This window comes from Rhinopithecus roxellana, chromosome 8 (genome assembly GCF_007565055.1).
Source record: "Rhinopithecus roxellana isolate Shanxi Qingling chromosome 8, ASM756505v1, whole genome shotgun sequence".
Lineage (NCBI taxonomy): Eukaryota > Metazoa > Chordata > Mammalia > Primates > Cercopithecidae > Rhinopithecus > Rhinopithecus roxellana.
The window spans coordinates 51,142,206-51,152,343 of NC_044556.1; the positions used below are offsets into that span (position 1 = coordinate 51,142,206).

The following is a 10,138-nucleotide window of genomic DNA, read 5'->3' on the forward strand; positions in this document are numbered from 1 at the left end:
GTCACCCCCACCAGATAGGTTTCTGATGAGTATTAAATGAGGTAATATATGTCATATGTAGGTCATGTTGTACATGCCTGAAAGTTAGTAGAGCTTATTCAGTCTTCATCTGCCCTTTCTGGCCCTCCTACTACTCTGCCCTCTCCCCAGCCCAGGTTTTATTCTACTCTTCTAAATTGGAGATGGCAACACCTGAAAAAGAAGGAGAAAGGAGGAAAGTATGTATTAACATAACTCACACCTCCCTCCATGTTAAACATTCAAACATTTATTGATCTTTTTATCAAATTATGTGAAGGAATGGAAGATTAAAAAGAAAGGAAATCATTTCTCATTTAAGAGGGGAAATGGAGCTATGGTAGTCAAAAGAGACAGTCAAGTTAAAAGAGATCCCAAATTGTTCAGAATCAGCTACTGAGATTTGGTAACAGCAAATCACATGGTCTTTCCTCTGGTATATGATTAAGACAGAAAGCTTTCTGTTGGGCGAGTGACTCCACAGGTTTTGATGACATGAGGAAGACAATAAGTTGGCCACTGGGTGAAAGGGAGGAGGCAGGACCTGGGCTTGTGCTCTTGTCACCTTCTGTATGAAGCCAGGAGGGTGGAGCTTGATGACATCTCCTAACAATACCCACATGCACATCCCTGTCATCTTTAAATCACTGAGTCTTGGACTTCAGGGTGTCCTTGTGCCGGTCCACAAGGGAACCAACCCACTCCACGGTTTTCTGCTTGGCTTCCTCCCAGCTGTAGAGCGGCTCATACGCCAGATCTCGCTGAGCCTTCTTGTAAGAGAAGGTGAACACGCTATTTGACAATGTCACCATGTGGCGGTTAAAGGGTGGTTGATAGGTGTAAATTGGCCTGAGAAGGAAGCTCACTATTTCCAGCAGGAAGCCAATCCAGTACATCAGGGATAAAGGAAGGCTCCATCTGGAATCAAGGCGGAGGCCGAACTCTTTGCTCAGGGTGTAATTAAGGTTATCATAGCTTTGGTGAGGCGTGTCGTCTGAGATATAGTAGAACTGTCCTCGGACACTTGGGGCCTTCTTGGGGTCCCGCAGGGCCCTCAAGGCCAGAATGTGAGCCCAGGCCACGTTGCCAACATAGACTGGGTTGACAGTGGAGAACTTGCCAACACTTGACAGGATCCCATTGTTGTTCAGGGCTTCATTTATACCAGCAGAAAGGAATTGGCTTCCTTCCCCATAGATATACATGGGTCTTAAGGCACAAGTGTACAAGGTACCACCGTTTTTCAGAGTCCATCCATCAGCTGCCAGCACTGCCTTCTCAGCAAGCTTTTTGCTGTATGGGTATGGAGCAGACCATGTGTTTTCCAGAGGCTCTTCTTCGTGGCCGTTCTGGATGATTTCCTTGTACGAGTTGGGTCCGGCTACCTCTATGCTACTGGTATAGATGAAGACTGGCACACTAGCTTGGACACAGGCCTCTAACAGGAGCTGCGTACCTGCCCACAAAGAGCATACTGTCAGTGTCAGTATATATCCCTAAGAGGGGCCAACCACAAGCACAGATCCATTTGGCACTCCCCACTGCCAAATATAGTGGTTGTAACAGACCAAGGGTACCTTCTTCTGTGTCTCTGACTGAGAGCGCGTCATCCTACAGCCATAGGAAAAACACCGAAATGAAGAGGAACTGACATGTGGGTTCTGGAGATAAGAATTTCTAGACTTTTGGGTTTCATGGACGTGTGTGTGTGTACTTTAACTTTGCAAAGGGACCTAGGGTTATCACTTTTTATTTTGCCAAGTAAAGGTATTAAAAAATTATAATTTGTAATCGGTAACATTGAAGTCAGATCATTTGAAATCTGAAAAATCGGGAGGCTATACTCTGCCAATATGGACAGTTCTAGTCCTTAGGCAAAAATGGGCAGTTGAAGAATTCACATCACACACACACACGTACACCATTGTATATGGGCAATATAAACTCTTCAATATATATGAAATTGCTGGTACTTTTCTCATGTCACTGGGCTCTAATAAAACTTTGTCACAAGGACCATGCTGGAGTCATTGAGCAAACAGTGGGTTGTGGGGAGCTGCTGGAAACACATACTCTTTTCCTGATTGTGTGCTCCCTGGGAAAGCTGCTTCCCAATTCTGGCTGTGACTCTGTTCACCCAGTTATGTAAAGTGGAGGTGATAAACCTTCCTTTAAACCCTGCCCTGGCGTTTCCTGTGGAGCCTGGTGGAGGACTGGGGAGAGGAGTGTGTCCTCTGCTGGTAACACCTGCACTGGAAGGAGCTTGCAACCTTCCCTGAGCTGTGTAGAAGCAGAGCAGGTATCCATAGTGCCTTCCCTTGAAGAAGGAAGGGGTTTCCTAGGCAAAGGATCATTTTTATTTACAAATTCTTGTATTCTTAGCCATTTTAATGTCTCTGTGCAATTTGAGTTTCTGAAGAGACAGCCTCATGTTTTCAAAAATTAATCTTGTGGCAGAGAAAATTTGCAGTTAGTTTACTTTCAAGGGGGAAATGACCAACATTTTGAAGTATTTTCTAAGTCTGGGAGTGGTAATGGTTCTAGCAAACAGATGCCTCTAACACTTCCCCTGTCATTTCATATCCCTTCCTTTTGGGAGCTGTTAAGGGTAGTAATTAACATAAAAAACTGGTTACTCTCAGCACCCTCCTTGCACAGTAGGGGTACCTAGAGGTACGGGTAAGTAGAAACTGGAAGTTGTTTTTGTTTTCTCTCTTTCCTTCTTTCTTTCTTTCTTTCTTTCTTTCTTTCTTTCTTTCTTTCTTTCTTTCTTTCTTTCTTTCTTTCTTTCTTTCTTTCTTTCTTTCTTCTTTCTTTCTTTCTTTCTTTCTTTCTTTCTTTCTTTCGTTGTTGTCTTCCTTCCTTCTTCCTTCCTTCCTTCCTTCCTTCCGTCTTCTCTTTCCTTCCTTCTTCTTTCTTTCTTTCGGTGCTGGAGACTCAAAAGCTATTGGTTGCTTTGGAAAAAGAGTCAGAGTAGACTGAATATGGAGGGCCAGATTAGAGTTTGGGGTGCTATGGTGCTGAAGAGACTGGACTCTGGAGATCAGAGGGTGAGACTTTATGAGAAGATTCCTTAAGGAAATGTGTCTGAATTTAAGGTAGTTGGAAAGCCATACTTTGAAAGGAAACCCCAAGCATTTAAGAGCTGAGGATTAAATGAGGGTGCACTTTGGGTACCTGGCTGGTAATGGCTCTGGAATAGTAGGCCCTGTGGTGAGCTGAAGAGATTATATTCTTGATACTGGAAAAATCTTATTGTTAAAAAATTTTGTGGGAAGGCATGTGCTGGATAATTCTGTCCTGACAGACCTCTGTGAACCAGCTTTGCTAGTTCTCTTGAGAGGATTTCTTTTTTGAAGTGGGCAGGAGGGCTCTGAATGTTCTCATCAGCCTACACACAAGGTTCAAAATGGTGACTACAGTTGCACCTGCAAGGTCTGATTCTGGCTCGGGAGGCAAGGGGTGGCTGACTATCGAGAGTCTGAAGTCAGAGATTAGTTGACTTTTGATTGGAACCACAGTAGAAAGAGCTTCCACAGCCTTTGGAGTCACATAGGGGTGAGTTTAAAGTGTAGCTCTCCTACTTGCTTACTTGCCTGGGAGACCTTGGACAAGTTACTTGCCATCTCTCAGTCCTAGTTTTATAATCTAAAAAACTAAAGTTAGCAGTCTTTAACTCCCTAGTTGGTAGTGATCAACAAAGGCACTTGGCCCAGAGCACAGCAGGTGTTCAGTGGAGAAACTTCTCTTTCCTTCCTGCCCTTCTTTGTGATCCTTAATTCCCCACCTTGCTTCATCTCCTCCCCAGCCTACCATACCTTTCACATTGACATTCATGATGGACTCTCTGTGAATGACACCGGAGACATCAATGATACAGGCAGTGTGGATGACAACTGAGATGTCCTGGCAGGCTCTCTTCAGGAATGGCTCATCCAGAATGTCTCCTTCCAGCACTGTCAGCTTGGTCTTGTTCTGGAGCTCTGTGTGAACACAGGTCAGGTCATTGGAATGATTTCTGGATCCGGTTGAGAAGTTTTCTGATAAAGGTGATGTTACACAGGTGTTCAAGGATGGTTAGAGCGGGGTGTTAGAGTGGAGGGTGTACATTCTCTGGAAGGAACAAGTAAAAAAGGCACAGATCAGCATATGTATCAACTTATTTGGAAAGAGCAAACATCTGTTTCTCGCCCATCTCATTTTAGAAAAGTAATCTGAGCAATGAGCTGTCAGGTATGCCTGGAATATAAGCATTTCTAGAGTCATGGGAAGCTCATCAAATTTTCTAAGGAGAATAGGGTGATTGTAGAGAGTATGAGGGAAAATTTGAAGTTAATTCTGTAAGTAATGAGAAATCATGTATGGAATCATAATTTTGGGACTTCAGCACCATGTTAAAGAAAACCCCCTATTTATATTTGGAATAAGATAATAAAAAGGCCAAGTCCCATGGCTCATGCCTGTTATCCCAACACTGTGGGAGGCTGTAATGGATGGATCACTGGAGTGCAGGAGGTTGAGACCAGCCTGGACAACAGGGGGAAACCCCATCTCTATTAAAATACGTGAAATAACTGGGCATGGTGGCGTGTGCCTGTAGTCCCAGCTACTCTGCAGGCTGAGGTGGGAGGATAAATGGAGGCTGGGGTCTCTGGCTTCTGGTAGTGAGCCACGATCACAGCTCTGTACTCTAGCCTGGGTGGTAGAGCAAGACCTTGTCTCAAAAAAAAAAAAAAAAGAAAGAAATAAAAAGAAAAAACCCCAAACCAACCAAGCAACAAACAAAAAAAAAACACAAACAAGAAAAAGAAACAGCAGCAGGGTTGTGGTGTAGGAAGTTAATCTTGGCTTGAGGATATAAAATGGACTGGTATAGGGCATATGAGAAAGCCAGGTGATGAAGAGATTAATCAGAATGTCTGTGCCAAAGTTTAGGTGAGAACTGGAAGCAGTGGAAGCAGAGGAGGGGAGAGATACACCAGGTTTGAATTTCAGACCTTACCTTGAAGGTCCTGGTACCTATTGGAGCTGGGCTGAGAGGAAAAGGAGAATATAAAATCACACCTACAATTTTCTGCTTGGGCAACTGGGAGGAGAGTGGAGCCATTACTCAGGAATTGTGGGTGGGCTTCAATGATGAAATTCCCTGAAAACTCTTATCAGATATCATCAAAAGCAGGTAGCAATGCTGAAAATGAGTTAACTACCAATGAACTAACGTCACAGCTGTCTAGCCAGAGGCAGTGGTTACAACATCATTGTCTTCAGGTTCCTCTGAAATCCACAGGAAGTGATGCTGCCAGTAGGGTTATCACCTGGAATTAGCTCCTAAAATGAACACCATTTTACATGGAGCTCAGATAAATACTCTACACTTGTTTGTGCTTTATAATCTGTATGCAACTTACAGAAGTTTTATTTCTTTTTACTGCTATCTCATGAGTTAGGTATTCTGAGTCCCACTTTATCAGTGAGGAAACTGAGTCTCAGAGAGGTTAAGGGACAGATCTGTGGTCACATTTCTAGTGAAGGCTTAAACATGCCCACCCTGCCTCCAAGCTTGTACCCTCTACACCAGGTGCAGGACTGGCTGTTTAATATCAACTTTTCTATTGTTTAATATCATTCTTTTCCAAAGAATTAGCCAGTTTAACTGAAATTGGCAACAAAGAGCAAAGACCAGTGAGAGCAAAATTCAGAGTGAAAAATTCAAAGCTGGAGAAATTCCTTCCTGGGGTACAAGCAAGACTACTTCCTCTCCTGATGCCTCTGCCATGTTTTGTCTACTCCCAACCTCTTCCCACTGTCAGGCAACTCCAAGAAGGTCCTAGAGTGGGGGAGTCAGGGAAGAGGCTGCTGGTGGCGATGTGGGTAACAACCTGAGAGTGAGATGTTCTCTGGTTCTATTTCCACCTCTGCCCTTCCTGCTGCCTTCCTCTGCTTCTTCTTTGCTGCCACTTCAAACAGACTGGCTCAAAGGAGTGTCAAAGTGGAAGAAGACCAAAGCTGAGAGAAAAGGACTCTTCCCTAGTGAGATGCCCAGGGATCTAGGAAGGGGGGACTTTGTTGGTGAAGTCCTAGAGGGACTAGGAAAGGGGACTTTGTTGATGAAGTCATGGCTCTCTTCTTCTCCAAGGCACTGTAGACTTGGCAAGTGGTTTATGTAGACTAAATGGAGTCGCTTTTATGGTTTAAGCTGGGCTAGAGGAAGGCCCAGAGAAGCTGTAAGACAAACTACTGCTTAAGAGCACAGATGCTGCACTAGTCTGTCTGAGTTCAAATCCAGATTTGCCTTATTCTAACTGTAGGACCTTCGACAAGTTAACTAACCTCTCTGTTTCTATCTCCTCATCTGTAAAAAAGGAGGATAATATCACCGATCTCATGGGGTTGTTATGAAGAGCAAATGAGTAGGCAAACCTTTGGCCAAGTGCCTGGCACAAAAAGAACACTGAAAGGATTCTCTGCTTTTATCTTCATACAGACGCCTGCCTATCTATTATATGCCCTGCATTTTTGCCCTAGGGGAACAATACCACTAGGCTGAGCACTGCTTTTTTCTGGCTTCAGATGTTAAATTGTAAATATTGCTGAGACACAAGGATTACAAGCATTTAATATTGGTAATGTGTTAATATTTGTTTATCAAAGACACCATTAAAACAGAGGGTGGAAGAAATCAAACATTTCAAGAGGTCAGAGAAGATCAAAAGCAGAGTGCTGGGTGTGGTTCCTGAGTGCTGTCAAGTGAGGGCTTCTCTGTGGGCAGGGCAGGACCCTCTGAGCAGCCAGAACCCCCATGTAGACACACAGTCCCCCAAATCCCCTGGGTTGGGGAGGAAGACAGGGAATCATTTTGGGACACACCAAGGGGCAAAGAGAGAGACTGAAGATCCACTTTGCCAAGCATCAGTTCTGGGACCAAGTGATATAGCCTATGGATAAAGCTCTGTGGTTTATGCTTTATGATATGCTCTGTGATGAACGCATTATGGTTCTGGACCTTGATGCGTTCATTGTCCAGTTGGATGTGACCCCTTTTCTACCTGCCTCGTGGGGCCATTTGTACAAGGAGTTGCCACAGCAAATTCTGCAATCAATTTGTTTTTGATGATGAGCAACAGAGGTAAATTTTTTTTTTTAAAGCCATATATGTGAAATCTAAATGAGGCATATCTGGCCTTATACCGCTTTTTACTCTGTCTCTGCTCTGTGCTTTTCACTGTGCACACACACTCTCTCTCACTGATGCTCTCTCTCTCTCACTATATATTTCTCATTATTTTTCTGTCTTTCTTATTGTCTCTCTCTTTGACTTTCTCTTTTTGTTTTCCTCTCTCTCTGTCACACACACACACCCTTATACACTCATCTTTACCTCCACTTCCTTTTATTTTTCCCTCACTAAAGATACTAAGGAAGCTACAAAACAAAACACAGTCTGGCACGGTCTAGAGAGACAATGACCCACTGGTGAGGTCTCCAGTGTAATGTTGTCATTTGTGAATGTTGTACGGCAATTGCCACGACAAAATCTTCAGAACGTAAAAGAGTTGCGGACAAGAATAAGAACTGGTGTGGGATTTTCTAGATGAGAAGAAAAGAGGCCTGGAGGCTGAGGCGGCTGCCTCTCAAGTTCTGGGTCAGGGACAGAATCCAGTCTCTGGAAATCCCATCCAGTATCTTTCACACTATGCCATTGTATACTATTTAATATTTATTTTTTGATGACTTTGGATGTGAGGTTGGCTTAGATTTGGCTTCAAATTTCAATAACTTGCTAGACAAGGTCCACCTCCCCCCACATGCATACAGGGTTTAAGATGGAGCCACATACCCATGACCCAAGTTTACTTACTGGAAAATTCCTCCCTCAGTTCTGGTCTGAAGGCCTTGTCCAAGACTCTGATCTCCTTCAGCTCCTTCTCCTCCACCAAGAGGCGGACGATCCTCTGACCCAGAAACCCTCCTGCTCCTGTCACAAGGCAGCTCCAGCCCGTCATGGCCAATCCAAAGTAGCAGGAATCACTCGCCAGGAAACAGAAGATGATGGGGAGCAGATCTGATTCTAGGGTGATCCTGGCGAGGACTAAAAAGAGATGTCAAATGGTTACACACTCACACAGATGCCTTATTTTCCTCTACCCCATTTTTTTTGCAAACATTCTGTGTCCTTACCACTGCCAAGAGTAGCTGAAAGAAAATGAAAAAGCTCTAACCATTAGTTAGATTATTAAAAGCTGGACAGAAGAGTAGAAGTACTTGTCCCCTCATCCCCTGCGGCAGGGTTGAAGCTTTATGCACTGTGGCTTCTGGCCCAGCTCTTATCACTTTGATCTCTGGCCACATACTTATTGCTCTCTCCTCCTGCAGGATCCCTTATCTCAGAAAAATAGTGACCTTTGGGTTATATCTCTAATGCTTTCCAGGAAGAGGAAGAGAAGTCCCATCCTAATGCTGCAGTGTGGCAAAGAGTCTTCGGTTTAGCCTTCACAGGACACTAGTCAGTTGATACCAGCTGTCTGGGATCCACAATTTGTGAACTTAAACTAGACCAGGAGAAATCTCCAAGTGCAATTTGAATTGTGCCCTTGTTCAGTAAATCCATCTGGAGGGAAATCCATGTTAGCCCATTATCTCCTTTCTCAGACTATCATTTAAAATGTTGCTGCTGTCTTGCAAAGTTTAGAAATTTGCCATTGTGGCAGCTCCAATCACTGAGTTTTATGTGAGGTGACCTTCTTTCCTACCCAATATATCCAAAACCTCAATTTTCATTTTCTCCTGGAGAGCTCTGGGTTCCTAGAGGAAGAACATCATTTAAGGGAAGCTATCTGGTGATAACCACTTAATGATATGGCCTGTATCACAAGAGTGGGGATTTGTGGTTTTATGTCCCAATGACTCTTATCATAGATGTTTGAACTTATCCTATATTTTTGGCTGCAAAACCATTCTCAGCAAATTCCTGAACTGAATATGCTGTGAATGCTTCTGAAACCTATGCCCCAGAACTGCCCAAGTATCACTGCCGTAAGTTTCCCAAGACACTTTTCTCTACTTAAAAAAATTTAAATATAATTTATATGCATTAAAATGCCCAGGTCTTAAGTGTTCAGTTCAGTGGACCTTGACAGTTATATATGCCCATGTAAGTAGCACCCCAAAAAAGATATGGACCATTTCTTTCACTCCAGAAAGTTGTTTTCTGCCTGTTCCCTGTTAATTCCCTGCCCTTCCCCCAGTCTACCTCATGGGCAACTACTTTCTGATTTTTATTCCCACAGTTCTCATTTTATTTTATATTTCCCGAATTTTTTCTTCTAAGATCTCTGTGGTTCTAGATATACATTTAAATACAAAATTTTGTTGAAATGAAGTTTTGTGCAGGGAGTAAAGAAAAAGTGACCATTGATGGTCTCTATTGTTTATTTTTCTATTTCATGATGTTCTTTATTTTTATTATTGGCTTACATTTATTAATTTTGTTTTTTTTTTTCACTCTTGTTTTTCAGATTCTGTTTTTGTTTGTTTGTTTTGCTTTGTTTGTTTTGTTTTGAGACAGAGTCTTGCTCTGTCACCCAGGCTGAAGTGCAATGGCACCATCTCAGCTCACTGCAACCTCTGCCTCCTGGGTTCAAGCAATTCTCCTGCCTCCGTCTCCCGAGTACCTGGGATTACAGGTGCCCACCACTGCACCTGGCTAATTTTTGTATTTTCAGTAGAGATGGGGTTTCACCATGTTGACCAGGCTGGTATCAAACTCCTGACCTCATGATCTGCCCGCCTCAGCCTCCCAAAGTGCTGGGATTACAGGCGTGAGCCACCGCACCCAGCCCCATTTTTCAGGATTCTGATAATAACAGCATAGAAAATTGTTTTTCTTTACTCCTTTCCTATTTCCCCTATAGGCATTAAAAGTTGTAAATTTCTCTTCAAGCACTATGTTAGCTGTATCCAACATTTTGATGTATTGGGTTATCATTATTCAGGTAATAATATTTAAAATGTTTTCTTGTGATTTCTTCTCTGACCCAAGTGTTATTCAGAAGCATGTTGCTTATTTTCTAAAATTGGGGATTTTCTAGATATCTCATTATTATGGATTTCCAATTAAATA

At 43.1% G+C, this 10,138-nt stretch overlaps 1 protein-coding gene across 1 annotated transcript; it reads right to left on the reverse strand.

Annotated features, from left to right (window-relative positions):
• Nucleotides 1–252: 252 nt before the first annotated feature.
• On the reverse strand, nucleotides 253–8,284 carry LOC104654605 (3 beta-hydroxysteroid dehydrogenase/Delta 5-->4-isomerase type 1). Its single transcript, XM_010353814.2, has 4 exons — nucleotides 8,238–8,284; nucleotides 7,877–8,107; nucleotides 3,837–4,001; nucleotides 253–1,474 (listed from the first exon to the last, which is right to left on the reverse strand). The coding sequence occupies exons 2-4, from the start codon at nucleotides 8,019–8,021 to the stop codon at nucleotides 663–665; spliced, it is 1,122 nt and encodes a 373-aa protein (XP_010352116.2). The 5' UTR covers nucleotides 8,022–8,107; nucleotides 8,238–8,284; the 3' UTR covers nucleotides 253–662.
• Between the last annotated feature and the right edge of the window lie 1,854 nt (nucleotides 8,285–10,138).

Excerpts from the sequence above, each read along its gene's own strand:
- LOC104654605 (XM_010353814.2), bottom strand. The coding sequence starts at position 8,021 with ATGACGGGCTGGAGCTGCCTTGTGACAGGAGCAGGAGGGTTTCTGGGT. Across the intron at positions 4,002-7,876 it reads ACTGAGGGAGGAATTTTCCA|AGCTCCAGAACAAGACCAAG; the intron begins GTAAGTAAACTT and ends GTGTTCACACAG. Across the intron at positions 1,475-3,836 it reads CATGAATGTCAATGTGAAAG|GTACGCAGCTCCTGTTAGAG; the intron begins GTATGGTAGGCT and ends CTTTGTGGGCAG.